The sequence below is a fragment of the Heloderma suspectum genome, chromosome 5, assembly GCF_057233095.1.
Source record: "Heloderma suspectum isolate Gila_16-S chromosome 5, 16-S_ref, whole genome shotgun sequence".
Classification (NCBI taxonomy): Eukaryota; Metazoa; Chordata; class Lepidosauria; order Squamata; family Helodermatidae; genus Heloderma; species Heloderma suspectum.
Window position 1 is genome coordinate 28,750,984 of NC_139462.1, and position 16,488 is coordinate 28,767,471.

Here is a 16,488-nt window from a genome sequence, read left to right on the forward strand (position 1 = left end):
CTTTCTTTACAAAGAATGAATGGACAGTTTCCTATACCCAGGGGCTTACGATCTTAAAAACAGATACAGCAGAGACAACAGGGAAATGGGAGGGAAATGGGGCAGGACATTTAGGAATATCTCTGTGTTCTGGCCTCAACACAGATTGGAATGTGTGTCTATCCAGGCAGCTAAATTCATATCCAGTCCACACTTCCATGTAAATCAGTCTTCAACTTTATTGAAAACACAACTTGAACAGCAAGCAAATAATAAATACAGAAGATCAAATACGTAACTGTAGAAGGAGGATAAATGGAAGTTGAAGCAGTTGAAATAACAAGTAATGGTATGAATGAGAAGAAAAGACAATGCAAAGCCAGGCCTACTAGGCTGCAGCTCAGGATAGTAGCAGAGAACCAAGCCTGAGGGATGCTTGTGTATGCTGAAGAAGAACTACAAACAGGATTACAAGTTATTCCCAGGAACATCCAGTCACTGCATGATAATAGACAGTAAGGCATAATCAGTTGCTGATAGATTTATTTATTTAGATTATTTTTTATCCCACTGCTCTGCCAAAAAGGCTCCCAGGGCAGCTTACTTATTATCAGTAAAACAAGGACAGTCCCTGTCTGCAGGGTTACAAACGAAAAAGGTATGACACACATATCTTAAATTAACAAATCTTACTGTTTTTCTACGACTGAATTTTCAGATCTTGCTTACAGTCTCACATGGGTATCTTCTCTGCAACAGCAAACACTTGCAGCAAATATTACAGTGGGTGTTCCTATGTACCAAAAGTTGGACAAGAGCAAGCATGCCTGAACATAATGCAATGGTGTGTCTGACTCTGGGCACATTTTAAGAGGCAGAGGAATTGCTGAACAGCTGTTTTGTCAGTCAGTGGCTTATTTTGTTTTTTGTTTTTAAAGCTATAGTTGACTGGACAATTTTTTTAAAATGGCAAATGTATCTATTTTTGACCACTTGAGTAATCTGAAGTGTTAATGTAAACAGTTGCGTCAAATTTCTCCTATAAAATACTACTATATCGTATTCATACCTTGAATTATGTTGTCATTTCTTTGATAGCTATTAATATATAGTAATGATAGCATTTATTATACAGTAGGTATGCATACCAAGTGTTACTGATTAACTCCACTAACAGAGCAATCCTAGGCATGTTTACTCAAAAATTAGCCTCGATGTGTTCAATGGGGCTTACTCCCAGGTAAATGTACATAGGATTGCAACCTAAATGAATTAAAAAGTGTGTGTTTTTTTCATTTCTATACTACCCAATAGCTGAAGCTCTCTGGGCGGTTCACAGAAATTAAAACCATAGAGTGCAGCATAAAACAATATAAAATATGAAAGCTTAAAACCACCAAGTATAGCTCTTACTTGAGAATCTGGCTGTTGCTGAGATCCAGCAAAGCCATTTGCACATATTGGGAGGTTGCATGCAAACAGTTTGACTTTTAAGTTATAACATAGCACCATCACCAGTCCCTTGGAATTTAGAAGTGACTTGTAATTTAATGCTGGGGAGTTGGAGGGCTGCCATGCCATAACAAAAACCCCAAAGCATAGCAGGTGTCAAATCTAAAACACACAACATAATGAGATTATGCAGTAATCTGGATTGTGGTTTATGTCTTTACTCAGCCTCTACAATTGTTCAAAGGTGTTGGTTATTCATCCAATGGTGTATGGAATGGCCCTACTTTCAGATATTAAGATTGCAGCGTAACTTTGCTGAAATCTGGTGCAACATCATATTTATGATGCACTAATTCAGAAATTGTTAACTGCTTACTTCCTGGTGCAGCAGATGTAAGATTGGGCCATATGTAGATATGTCTCTTCATGTCCATGTAAGGACTAACTTATGTAATAGGGGAGCATGAAATGGACTTGAAGTTTTAATATGCTACATCAGTTCAGGGAGAAATGTATACCTCTGTACCTGGCACATGTATAGGAAATAAGTATTGGATTTCTAAAACGTGTGGGGATGGGCCAGTCAGTGTTAAGCATTTTTAGGTCTTTCATTTTGATGGAGAAGATCATGGGACTTGTTCTTTAATGGGATTCTGTTCTGCATTAGCTGCTTGTATAATAGATGCAGTGAATGGCCGTTTTGATTAATTGCCAGAAATAACTTAAAACATCCTAAAGTGCTCTGATAAACATCCTAAAGTGCTCTGATATTAGACTGCAAATAGTTGTATTTTTTATGTCTTCTTTTTATTTTAAAAGGTGGATCTCGAAAGAGGAGGCTTGGGGAAAGTGATACAGATGGTCCTAAAGATAATGATGACCAAAGTACAAAAAAAAAAAGGCTTGATCCTGTAAGTACCTGGTCATACCTTCTTTTCATACTGAAACCAAGACCCAATTTCTCTTTGGGCCCAGATATCTGAGAGACCGCCTCCTCCCAGATGAACCTGCCTGGAGCCTACATTCCTCATCTGAGGCCCTGTTACGTGTCCCACCTCCTGGGTAGGTGGTGGGGATCTAAGAGCAAGGCCTTTTGTTCTGCGGAGCTTTTACAAATTAAGGCTGCTCTTTGATTTTAAGAGATTCAACTGTTTTAGTATGAGGAGCAGTGTTCAATCGGGCATTTGATTCCATTGCGCAAGCGGGATGCACTGCTTGTGAATTAAGATTTAACGCTTCCTATAGGAAGCCCCTTAACAAACACTTGTTTCTGGATCAGGACAGATAGGTAGAGCTCCCTTATGCAAGGTCCCCTAACCTGCCCTGTTCCAGAAACTAGCATTTCTTTTCATTTCCAGTTGCTCCCAGAAGTGCTAAATCTCCGTTGCACAAGTGGTGGAGCTTGCTTGTGGAACAGAATCGGGGGCACAGCACCCTGTTGGATACTGCCCAGTGTTTTGTATTTTATCAGTGTTGTTTTAGTTCTTGTTTGGAATTGTTTTGTCTTATATTTATGCTTTTGCTGTAAATTGTCTTGAATGCTCATTGAGTGGAAGGAAGATTCAGAAATGTATTAAATAGATTTTGTTGAATAATTTGCCATAATTTTCCATCTGTTTTCACTTCGTGAATTAATTGTGAGTACAAAGACAGCATTACCAAACCTGAGGTGTGCTGAGAAAATATTGATGACATCAATATTTGAAATACTTCTTCTGTTGGAGGCTGGGAATATTTGGATCCACTCCATAGAATTTAAGCCATATCTGGCTACACAGCTGTGGCTGCTGAACATAGAAGATAGCAATATATGGCTACACAATTATAGTTTCTGATTTTTGTTTTCATTCAAGGGGAAAGTATATGTCAGATTTATAGGACTATGTTTAGTAGTATTTTAATTAGTAGATTAAGATTAATGTTAAATAAATGAAACTTTTCTGAACCATAGTTGCAAAGTCCTGAAAACCAGTGGGAAAAGCGTGAGAATTTGGTAAGCAAACTGCACAAAGAATTTCCCAGCTTGGATAAAGAGGTATGTCGTGTTTGACACAAAATGTATGTTTTATATAACCCTTATTCAGAAATTATAAATAGGTCCATATTCTAGCTATTGTTATTAGCTGCCTCTCGTTTTAAATAAGTTTTGGGGTTGCACGAAGCAAACCAATTCACTCACTTCCATCACTTTGGCCCCCTGGTGCTTGGAAATGTTCCCATGATTGAGTGCAAAGTGTATATTCCCCTCCTACCTGGCAGCTGGAGCTCTGGGCCCTTGGGAGTACATTAGAACTTAACCAACACATGGCTTTTGGCTTGCCCATTTTGCTTAACAAAGGTTGCAATCTTATGTGCACTTACTTGGGAGCAAGCCTCATTGAACATAGTGGGGCTTTAACCCAAGTCAGCATGCATAGGATTGTAGTGTAAGGCCTGTCCCAGGGTATAGACTTCTTTCTCCCTTAGGCTCTTGCTACCTTATGAAAGTTGTCTTGCGTAGTTTGTTAATTGGCTGTTTTTTGGTGGAAGAATTGTTAGAAGGCATAATGGTTAAAATCTAAGTAGATTAAACAAATGGGACTTGTAACAAAAAGTTTCCAACAGAAAATTGGAATGCTCCAGTTCATGGTGCATACCAGCCATGCCCTTTTCCAGGATACTCCACTCCAGGTCATTCCCCATTCTCCCCACATGATATTCTGTGGCCAAGGAGCATGCTCAGTCCTCACTGGGGTGTCTTTGTTCCTCCCACCCGGTTAGGGCTTTTCTCTTAAAAAAAAAAAAAAAAAGTACTTCTGCAAACCTTGGGGTTCCCCCAAGCCTGTTGATACCTCCACCTGCAAGGATGGTGCTGTTTTGTGTGTGGATGGTGCCTTTTTGGCTACATAAGAATTGGCAGTTTTGGAGATGTTTGCTATTAGTATAGTCAGTCTGCGTTATGAAGTAAAAGGGGAAGTCATTATCAAGTTGGTAGATTGTAACTGTAAAACGTGAAGGTTCCTAAAGTTTCTCATCCTGGTTTTAATGTGCATAGATTTAAGTTTGTGGAGTTGTGATAATACTTTTCTATTTATAGGTTATTAATTCTGTGACTATACAGGATTTCTTGTGATATTTTTCTTAACTAGGAACTGAGAGATGTGCTTCGGGAACACAACTGGATATATCAGGAAGCTCTGGAGTCTTTAAAAGTATTTATGGAAGATCAAGATGGTAACTATTCATTTTTGTTAATATATATCATTCACCCAAGAAGCAAACATCTTTTTTACTCTCCTGATTTGCTTTACTTGTCCCAGTGAGTTGCATTTCTTGTTCTAAGTTTTAAATAGGAAAAAATGACTATATTCAATGTTAATGTGGAAATCTACCTATTACCATCAATAAATTTGTGGAGGAGTAATAGTTGAGTACCTGTTAGTCATCTAAGGCTTGAGCGAGAGCTGTCAGCTAATCTCGACAAAGTTGTTGTAATTTATTTTTAACAATGCAATGTCTTATCCTTTGGTAAGAGCCTCATATATATGTACCTAAAGCCCTTCCATGTAAGGAGAATTCACCAACTGCTGCTTCTGCTTGCAGTCCCTCACATCAACCTGCTTCACATGTAATGACGACCCATTGCTTGAAAAACTGAAGGGTTGTCCGGCAGATTGGCTCCTTCATAGGTTGTAGAGTGTGACATGCGAACCTGGTCCACTGGGTTGTTTAGGGGCTAAACAACCAGTCGTTAACCCATGGTTTGTCATTATGTTCAAACAGGACCATTATGTCAAGTACTTCTCTGAAATGTTTCCTGATCTTCACAAATGACTTCTGGGGGGTGGGGGGTGAAATAACAGCAAAGCTGCTGTGTGGAGGGAGAGCCCCAAAAGTCCCAACGCTTGAGTAGAAGCAACTTGTACAGTGCTTCTGTGGATTCCTGCCATTCTTCATTGTTGTTTTCTGCCTTTCTTCCTCCCCACCCAGATAAGTATAATATTGATGTAGCAATGTAGGCGTTTTGCCTATTTCAACAAGCTGCCTTCTCTGTTAATGTCCATTTATTGCTGTTATTACTGTTAAAATCTTTTAGATTGCAAGTTGTACTGGCAGGGACCCTGTCTGCCTTATTCTTTGTATACATTGAAGTGCTTAATACAATGCTGCCAAGATGGATGATGCAAGCATTTTCATATCCTTCGTTCTGTGATGGTTACTAAATACTTCTTTTCACATTCAAATGCACTGCTTTCTTAATGTTCAGTTCAATCTTGATGACAATTTCTGCTGCCGTTTAGGTGGGTTTTCACATATCTTTTCTGCCAGAGAGCTGGCACATACTACTACTATTACTACTACCACTACTACTGGCAGCAGATTCTTCACAGCTTTTTAGATTTACCGTCATACTGCTTGCTTTGACTTTTTTCACCTTAAATAATATGTCAGTTGATATAAAAACAACAACATAAAATGACTTCAACTGCCTCTTTTAAATCAACTACCTACTTTAGAACTAACAGTCAGGTGAGAGTTCGGACTGTTTTTGTATTCAGTATTACCACGTTTTAAATTTTTGTAGTGTTTAGGAGAGTTCAGAAATGAGAAAAATAATAATTTCAGAGTGATTTGTCTGTGATTTGGATCCTAAGTTCTGTTCCATTCACGTAATGGGACTTCCTTGCTTTCCCTTTCCCCCTGCAGTCCCCTGTGCCCCCTGAAAATCTGCTCATGGTAGTTGGGGGGACCTCTGAAAGACAGTGGCATGGGAGGCTGCAGCATTGTGGAGCCTTGCCTGGAAAGAAGGACCTTCTGCTTGAGCAAGAGAAACTTAAAATCCAAGCTTATGTGATGTTTCCAAATGTGTTTGTAATTCTAGTCTTGGGTTGATACCCAAAGGGGTCAGGCCTGAAGTCAGTATGAAGATAAATGGCAAAGTCTCATTCTGCTTTTCTGAAAGGGGTATGTGTATGGATTATGTTTTCACCCAATAGCCAGTTCTGAGTGGCAGCTCAAGAGTTTTATGGTATCAGGTTGGTCAAAGCAACCTTTTCTAGCTTAAGCAAGCAGTCTTCTACTGTAACATTGGTGCTTTCCATCCAGAAAGCATGACATTTCCAGGCATTCTACAATCATCCCCCTCCCCACACACACCTGCGGGCATCTGGTGTGGGAAAGGATCCTGCAAGATTAAAGAAGGCAGGCATCCTATAAGTTTTAAATTGCATGCTGGGCCCACACCATTAATTGCCAACGTAACATACATGTGAATAAGGAACTGGGGGTGTGCACCAAACATCTTTGGGCCACCCCAAATCATACACTGAGACCACTGGGAGACTGTCCCTAATGAGAAGGCTTAGTGTCATGTTGTAGTACAAGAAACTGGCAAGTATGCTGCTCCATTGCCATTTTTGGCAATAGGCATATAAATAAGAAATGGGATGTGTACCCCAAAATAATCTTTAGGACACTCCATCCTACACTCACACTGCTAGGAGAATGCCAAGTACAAGATGCCCTGCTATCATGTCCAGCCCAGTGTTTCGTTTGTATGCGTGTCACTGTCAATTGTGGAAAATGGAAACTATTTTTCAGTTTGTTTTGACATGTTGTCATGGAATTTGATAGAATTTGCTTCCAATCATGTCTTGAAATTCTGCTATGCTGCTGCTTCAAATTCATGAGCTATGAGAAGATCTTTGGCCATTTTGGAGGGCGAGGAGGACTGCAACACCAGTGAATAAGCTAGCTTTGCTTGATCATAGTATATTGGATTCAGGTCAACTAAAGAAAAGATATCTGCCCCATCTTTTTAATGATAGTGGGGACTCTGTCCAGTCTAAAATGTGGCAGGTTTGTTTCTTTTGAGGGGTAGTAGAATGAAAATGTCATGCCAATAAGATTTAACACACATAAGTTACAAGCAGAAGTGTGGCTATCCGTGGTTACTATTCACGATGGCGATATGCTACCTTCCAGTTTCAGAGACAGTGTGCCAATTGCTGGGGAAGTACAGTGGGGGAGGACTATTACCTTCATGTCCTACTTGTGGGTTTCCCTGAGGCATCTGATTGTCTATTGTGGGAATCAGGATGCTACACTAAGATAAGCCTTTGTTCTGATCCAGCAGGGTGGTCATTACTTTCTTAGCTGGGCCTCCGATTGAACACATTGGGAAGCTTACAGGATATGTGCCTCCTTTAACTGCTTCTGAAATGAGGAGCTTTTGTCCAATCTATCTGATGTCCTCAGCGGGGTGGGTAGTAGAATGCCTGCAGATGTCATGCCATTTGGATGGGAAATACCAATGTTACAGGCAGCAGAAGACTGGCTGCTTGAATTAGAAAAAATTGCTTTGGCCATCTTGACATAAAATTTCTAAGGTGCCACTCAGAACTGACTATCATAGTCCATGCACATACACCTGTTAGAAAAACAATTAAGATTTTGCTAACTGACATTATACCAAGATGTTTTGCTTTATAGGCAAGAGCTTGAAAAAATAAGCACATAGCTTACTGAGAGGTGTTGGGGAAAGAGAATAAGTTTGAGTATCTTAAATGTGAAAAGCTAGAAATTAATCATTGATTAAGAAAACAAACTCTGGAGTACATTTATTGATTTTAAAATATGTATGTCCTATCTGACTAACGATTGGCCTTGAAGGCTACTAACAATCAGAAAAATTAACTTGTGATAAATATAAAAAAGAATTTGGCAGTTGTGATAGATGAAGGCACTGATTGGAATGATAAAATGCCCACTCCCCAGTCCTGAGACCTGCAGCTGCTGTGGCTGCTCCAACAACTGCACTTTAGTTCTGCAGTAGCTACGGGGGCAATAACCCCACGGTGAAAGTGTGCTATATAATGACCAGAACCAAGCAGCACCATATAGAATCATAGATCATAGAATCATAGAATAGTAGGGTTGGAAGGGGCCTACAAGGCCATCAAGTCCAACTCCCTGCTCAATGCAGGAATCCAAGTCAGAGCATCCCTGACAAATGGCTGTCCAGCCTCGTCTTGAAGGCCTCCAGTGTGGGAGAGTATTTGTATATGTTTTTATACAAAAGGAGTGAAGCTTATTACTTGAGTGGTTGGACAGTCTGCAACTCCTAGCTCTTCCTAGCAGCAATGATTAGTGTTGAAGACTCTGAAAGGGATGATATAAAACATCCTACCCCCACTCCACACATGCACACGTGAGCGCGCGCGCGCACACGCACACACACGTAAATACACAGTGTCAAAGCCTTTTCAGTTTTAAAAGAAGTATGTATTTGCATATGGGAGCATCTGAGAAATACAAGTTTAAAGACTCGGCCTCACTGTTGTTTGGATTGTGGCCTTGATGTGCTCAAGTAAGCTGCATTAAATATTTTATCTGCAAACATGCAGACTACTTTAGGACACAATCCTATGCATATTTAGACAGAAAAAAGTCTAAATATGCATATTTAGGCAGAAAAAAGTCCTACAACTCCTAGCATTCCCCAGCCAGCCATACTGACTGTGAAATACTGGGAGTTGTAGGACCTTTTCCTGTCTAAACATGCATAGGATTGCGCCTTTAACTTCTATTTTAAGTATTGCGTGAATTGATTGAATTGCTGCAACTCTATGCTGGACATTCCACAAATATACTTTATCTATAGTGCAACTAACTTCCTTGATTTAAATGTTGTGCAGCTACAGTTCTGCTAAATGCATTCCATTTGCCTCTATAAAAAGTCTGTAGCATGCATTCATACTGTCGTGATTGGTGAAATTCCTAAACTGACTTCCCTTAACAAGGCTAAAATACAAAGCCCACTTACTATGACACACATCTTACTGTTTTACAGCAAATTCTTGCTATAAAGTTGAATTCTATAGCTGTCGCCTGTAAACAGTATTTATTACTACTGAGAAATATTACAAAATAACAAGGTATTGAGTTAAATAAGCTACCATAGTGCTAGAAGGAGAACTGAAAAGAGTACACACATTAAAAAGGTATGCGTTATTTTCTGAAAATATTTCACAACAGGTAACATGTCTTTAAAAATAGGGGATTACATAAAAACGCAGTAAGTGCTTGGATTACTAATACAGGGACGTGTTTTTATTGCTACTGAATGGTACTATGTGGTCACTTTATTAAAACAGATTAATGTTTAAAATTGGAAAATTATTTTTATAGTTAAAACTGTCAACAAATGTCCTCGGGAACAAGACATTAGATTTAATATACTTCATTTTGAAGACATACTGGCTAGTTAAATCTCTGATTTAATGAGGTAAGATTTATATATAGCTTGGGGAGCAAATATGTATTCTTGGTTTTAGAACTTATGTCCACCCTATATGTGACACTGACAATGATATTTAAGCTTTTAAAAGCAGTTGTACAGTGTTCTGCTGCAACTGTGTCACAGTATCAGAATAGTATGGATGTGCATAGAAAAACTGCCAAATATAGAATAAAATGTTTTGGAGTGAGGAAAGGGAAGCTTATTCCAGAAGATATGTATTGTTACTTTCTAGTCCCCCTCCCATCACAATTTTGTCTTTGTATCTTTTTTATGTTATATATACAGATACACAATATCCTTCCAAAAGTGAAGTTTCAAATGGAAAGGAGGTCTCCATTAATAATACCCATTATCCCCAGAATGACACTAATGTGACGCTCCAAGAGAAACCCACAAAATCTCAGAATGGCTTCAGGAAAAAAGATAAAAAGAAAAAAATTTGGAGTACTAAAAAGGACTCGCAAGATTTGGAATACGAGTCTGCTTCGGAAGCTGGTAGCTCCCTTGATGAGGACTACAGCAGTGGTGATGAAGTGATGGAGGATGGTTACAGAGCTAAAATACTTAGCTTTCTGCAAGATGCCTCACTTGGTGAACTCACTTTGATCCCACAGTGTTCTCAGAAAAAGGCTCAGAGAATAATAGAGCTCCGTCCCTTTAATAGTTGGGAAGCTCTGGTAAGTCTGCATTCATTTTTTTTAATATCCACAGTATATAATATAGTCAAGGATGTCTTAAATCCAAGAAGACATAGATGGGTGGCCTTTTCCTGATTAGGGTAAAACACTATGCTCATTCTAAGCCAATAGCATTTCAAATAGTGTCAGATGACCTAATTTTGAATGAATTAAGGGGTGATTTTCCTGAAAAACACAAGCTGATTGGCTGGCAATACTGTCACTCACTCTTGAGCACCGAAACTTGGTTCATTTCACTGCAGAAGAAGAATTTAGAGCTTTCATTTGGGAAGCTGTTGTTTGCTAGCCTGTTCTGATCTGCTGTAGCTGAAAAACCATGCAGAAGGCAAAAATGTGGCAGAATTTTTACTGCAACAACTTCAGAGAATCAGCAGCCAACTTCCAGGATTGCTCCATGATTGAAGATGCCAGGATGGATATTTTAAGCTTCACTGTTTGAAGAAACAGTTCTCTGATTATTATTATTTTATTGTTCCTCCTTTAAATCATTATGCGCTGTCTCTTTAACCTTGGTTTTGCAAACTAAGCAGCGTAGCCATTTTATGGCGTGCTGTAAGTTTTTATTTTCAAAAGCAAAATCAAAAAGTCTTAACATGAGGATGAAAAGAAGAAAACATAACTACTGGTGAGTACATGATACACTTCCCAGACTTCAGTGCTAGCTTTCAAATATTTTCCATAGTGGTGTGCTTCAAACTACGTGTGTTCCAGCACCGTGAACAACCTCTAGACTGAGCAGTGTGACTTTTGTGATTAGAAACGGTAATTCTTCAAAGGAAAAATTGTGGAATTCCAGTATTTCTGATTCAGTGACTTCTGTTTGACGTGGTTTTAGAGAAATAGTAGAAAATGGGCCCTTTTATCCAGTTAGCTATTGTGCAAAGTGTTTGTTCTTTAAAACAGTATTTCTTGGCGGAGGGAAGATCCCCCCAAAGTAGATTTTTTGTATGTATTCAATTTTTTACATGGTGGTGGTGGTGGTTGTCGTATGTGTTTTTGAAAGCATTTTTATACCTGCTGATACTACTATATACTAGGAATTTCATTGTATTGGACCCTAAGATAACTTGGTCAACTTTTTGAATGAAAAAATAATTCATGTATATTTTAAAGAGCATACATGAAAGATGCAAAAGTACAGCTTTACTGAGACGCTGCTTCAGAGACTGTTTTGCCTGAAGCATTTACCTTTGAACAGAACATCTGTCTCTTTTGAAACATGTTGAGCTTTGCCTAAACGGATTCTTTGCAAAAAGTAATTGCTAAAGGGCTGCCATTCTTTGAAATGGTCCTATAGAATTAAGTTGTGTGGGCCTGTTTGGATTCAAAATCCCTTTCATAAAAAGTACGTATGTCAGCACTCAGAAATCTACATAGCTGCTGTAACTACATGCCCAAAGTATTAATAAAATGCAGCAAATTAGACTTTTGGAAGTTAAAAAAAGGAGTAGCTTCTAAACATACTTAAGGCAGACTGTGTAGTAGTCCAGCATTTTTGCTACTAAGTGGCACAATGGTATTTTGAAACGTGTTTAAATGTATTATTTTGGTGATAGTTGTAAATAAAGAAGAAAAGACTTCTAGTCTGTTTTCAACAGAGGCGTGTTACAAATGTTAATTTTGATTTTACAGTCTATCCTATTTAGTCTCTGGTTAAAAATTATTTTATATAACATATTTATAAATGGTCCGTCCATCCACCAGTCATTTGAGGTGATACAACATTTAGAATAAATCAGAATATGGCCAGAGCATTCATCACAATAAAATCGAAAACATTAAAAACCAATAAAAGCTTGACAGAACCATATAGTCTTTATTGGCCACCTAAAGTATAATAAAGAGAGGATTAGTTTGATCTTCCTAGGGAGTGAGTTCCATAATCGTCAAATTCTTACCCAGTATTCAAGGCTTAATTGCCCTTAATGCTTATAAGTCGGTAGATATGACAAAATAGAATGAAAATTAATTGATTTTATCCATAAAGGTTTGCACTTCAAATACCTTAATTTATGGAAATAATTCATATAGATTAGGAGTCCACATATTTAATTATATTTAAATTGTTTAATGGTTTTAAATAACGGAAAACATGCTTCATTAATTAATGGAAAAATTGTTAAGAGTTGGATGCATAGGGTTGGATGCAACCCCATGTTAAGTACATAGGGTTGCATCCAAACATTCTCTTCCCTAGCAGAAGGAGCTTCCACCAAAAGAAGGACATACTTGGATGCAACCCATTATGTTCATTCATTTATTTTGTGGGAAGGAAACATGTACCTAAAGCTTCTCAAGGGACATTGGTGCTAGTGGGACCTCATCTTTATATCTAGTTTTTTCTACACTTAAACAAGAGCATGAAGTCTGAGCATGGCCTTTTTTTAAAAAACATGAAGCGTGTTTAAACAAAAGCTTGCAAGTTGCCTTAAATATGAAATGCTGCCTTTTGCCATGTGATATCTGTGTATGTATGGTAGCTTTTTTCACAGATACCTGATGGAACATGTGATACCTTTTTTGTTAGACAAGAGTCAACTCCTAGTAATAGTCCCAACAGTTGTGTATACCAAGTCCTCAGCTTTGTAACAGTGTGAATCTGGTTGGAAAGAGTGGAACTTGAAAAAGGTGAGGATTTGATCCACAGTCTTCCGAGCTGCATACAAGCTTTTGAAAGTGTTGGGTTCAATCCAGCCGCACTCAGGAAGGGGCTGTGGCTTGGAAGCTTTGCAGAAGAAGAAGGAGAAGAAGAAGAGAGACCTTGAATAATTAGTAGGGCTGAGAAAAGCCACCGGTAGGCAGCATGGACTGGATATATTTTATTTGTTTTAATAATTTTAGACTGCTTTTTAGGGCATAGCCCTCACCAAGGCAGCTTATGGGTAATCACCACATATAAAAGTATAATAAACTAAAATAGCAACCAATTTAAAACAATTAGAACAGTGGTCAGTATCCAACAGTGTCATTCCACACCACCAAATCTTTCCATTGCACAACCGGTTGCCCATTATTATGCCTGCACAAATGGTTGCACAAGCAGAATGCGCAAGTGGTTGCACAACAGGTTGCACAAGAGATATGCAAATACTTGCACAACAGGATATGCAAGCATAACATACCACCAGTTGTGCAACTGTGCTTGCACAAATGTAACTTTAGTTGGATTTCCCTCTTGCACATAGTTTGAAACCTGGTTTCTGCTAGCACAGGGTCATTTGCATTAACAGAATTACACAGTTGGATTCTGCCCAGTATCAACAATTATATAAACAGCAGCTTAACTCCTCATACCAAGATATTTCCCTAAAAGTCAGCTTAAGGTTTTTCAGACTTCACTATGAAGAAAAAGTAGCCCCAAATAAATAGTTTCAAAGGAATATTTAAAGTTCTGCACTGAAGGGGCCATTTGAAGGACTGTTGGAAGGGATTTCTACAACCAGATATCATCACTGTAAAGGCCCTAGCTCCCGTGCCCGCCATCCTGACAGATCTTCCTGGTGGATCTATGAGCGGGGCTTCTTAGGCTGGTATTAAAAGATGGAAAGGTTCATATCAGTGGAAGTGGTCAGGTAACTTGACCCCAAACTGTTTAGAGCTTCAAAGGTCAACACCAGCATTTTGAATTGGACCCAGGAATGCACCGGCAGCCAGTGCAACTGATACAGTATTGGTGGAACGTGCTCTGACTGCCTGGCCCCCATCAACATCCAGGTGGCCACATTTTGCACCAGTTGCAGAACCATCTTCAACGGTATCTCCATGTAGAGTGCATTACAGTAGCCTAGACTGGATGGACAAGATGAACCAATGGTCGGACTTGGTTTAAGGCAGATTCATATGTTCATAGACAAGCACTTAACAGATTTATTGACTGAAACTCTCTTCCATTTAAGTCGATGGGACTTTACAGTGGTTAATTTTGGCTGGATTGTGGCCATACTTACCAAAAGGAACAGTGTCTAAACCTGAACTGTTGTGTGCAAACTGGGTATAGCCTATTATTAATGAGGCTCATGTTGGAAAACAGCTGAAGGTACTTCTTGTTGTAACTTGGAAACAGGTGCTAACAATCTGACATGAAACAAAATGGGTGGTGTGTGTTTTATAACAGATGGTTTCACTTCAGGTGCATTGTTTAAAGATTACAAGTCGTACCTTCATGCCAACCTGAGCTTTAGGCATTTAGAATAGTTATTGGAATTTTCAGTCTCTTATTAAAAATACCTTTGTGGTTTAAAAGAAAACTACTTATACTCTTGGTGGTTCAGAGTTACTTAGAATCAAAAATAATTTGTAAAAGTTTAAACTTACTTTCAAAGAAGCTTCACCAAATCTGCCAAATCAGAACTATACCAAGTTCTTGATAGCCATGTTTTCAAATGGAGTGCTGCTTAATCATGGATTTTACCATTGTAAAATAATTAGTTAACATTTGAAAAGATTAAATGGTATAAATCCCATTGGTGTGCCACGTTAAAAAAAAAAAGCCCAGAAAATAAATGTTACAGCTGAAACAGAAATTTTGGAATAGGAAAATATCCTGAATGTGTAAACTATATACAGAAAAGTAACTGTTTTAGAGCTCCCTCTGTTCTTTTAAGGACTGTGTCCCCAGCCAGTATGGGCAGGAGTCAGGAATTCAGGGATTTGTAGTCCAGAACATCTGGAGGACACCAGGTTGGAGAAGGCTGGTGTAGACATATGCTCCATATAAAAAGGATTCATCTTACACATTATGCATGAGATTAACGTCTATAGAAATAGATGCTGTCTCTTACTGATTTGCAGTAGTGGCCACAACAAAAGTCTTTTACAGCTTTAGGATTAGAAAAATAGTGGCTTATTTTGCATTCTGTTCTTCATATCTTTGAATCACTTCCCAGTTTAGACAAGCGTAGAGGGTGGCTCTGGTGCTGGAGGCAATCTTTGAACAGCAGCCAGATACCATGACAAGTATTGTCCATGTGTATTAACTTGGCTTTGAAGGGACGTTTCCCCCACTGTCCATGTGGGAGGTGCAGGACCATGAAGATCTTAGTTGCTCGCGTCTTTCTGGAAATGGTGGTCCAGCACATGTTAGCCTTCTCACTGTTGCAAACTAGGAACATAGTCCCCAGCAGGTCACAAGTAATCCCCACTAATGCTCTGTAGTTCTTTATTTTTGACTGTGAATGATCCTTGCTTTGTCATCTGCAGTTCAAACTCACAAAATAAATAGAAGCAGACATGAATGTAACAAAACTACATGCATTTAACTCGGTATTGATAGTGCTCTCTGTTGTTGAAACATGAATGTTCAGTTTTCATACAATGGTCTAGATGTGATAGCTAAAAACAATATTGGTTTTAAAGATTTTAATATTTTTGATTCTCATTGAGCACATCCCTGACTTGACACACGTTTGTATTTTGTATGGGCCAGAAAATGTAGATTATGTGTTTATTCCACGTGTATTTTAATAAATGCAAAGCCAATCTGGCAGTCACCTAACCAGCACCCTTATTTATTTAGATAAAGTTTCATAGAACTGTTTCATAGAATAGTAGGGTTGGAAGGGGCCTACAAGGCCATCAAGTCCAACCCCCTGCTCAATGCAGGAATCCAAGTCAGAGCATCCCTGACAAATGGCTGTCCAGCCTCATCTTGAAGGCCTCCGGTGTGGGAGAGCCCACCACCTCCCCAGGTAATTGGTTCCATTGTCATATTGCTCTTACAGTCAGGAAGTTTTTCCTGATGTTCAGCTGGAATCTGGCTTCCTGTAACTTGAGCCCATTATTCTGTGACCTGCACTCTGGGATGATCAAGAAGAGATCCTGGCCTTCTTCTCTGTGACAACCTTTCAAGTACTTGAAGAGTGCTATCATATCTCCCCTCAGTCTTCTCTTCTCAAGGCTAAACATGCCCAGTTCTTTCAGTCTCTCTTCATAGGGCTTTGTTTCCAGTCCCCTGATCATCTTTGTTGCCCTCCTCTGAACCCTCTCCAGTTTGTCTGCATCCTTCTTCAAGTGTTGTGTCCAGAACTGGACACAGTACTCCAGATGAGGCCTAACCAGTGCTGAGTAGAGGGGAACTAG

General features: G+C 39.0%; 1 protein-coding gene across 7 annotated transcripts in view; it reads left to right on the forward strand.

Annotated features, from left to right (window-relative positions):
* The window catches only part of SMARCAD1 (SNF2 related chromatin remodeling ATPase with DExD box 1), a 64,865-nt gene that overhangs the window by 22,763 nt on the left and 25,614 nt on the right, over nt 1–16,488 (forward strand). For all 7 annotated transcript variants that reach the window (XR_014791978.1, XR_014791979.1, XM_084855635.1 and 4 more), the window contains 4 exons: nt 2,251–2,342; nt 3,383–3,466; nt 4,560–4,644; nt 9,998–10,389. Coding sequence is in view for 5 of the 7 variants with exons in the window: in XM_084855635.1 (XP_084711761.1) it covers nt 2,251–2,342; nt 3,383–3,466; nt 4,560–4,644; nt 9,998–10,389 (653 nt within the window). In the remaining 2 variants the exon portion in view is untranslated. The remainder of the gene's footprint in view (nt 1–2,250; nt 2,343–3,382; nt 3,467–4,559; nt 4,645–9,997; nt 10,390–16,488) is intronic.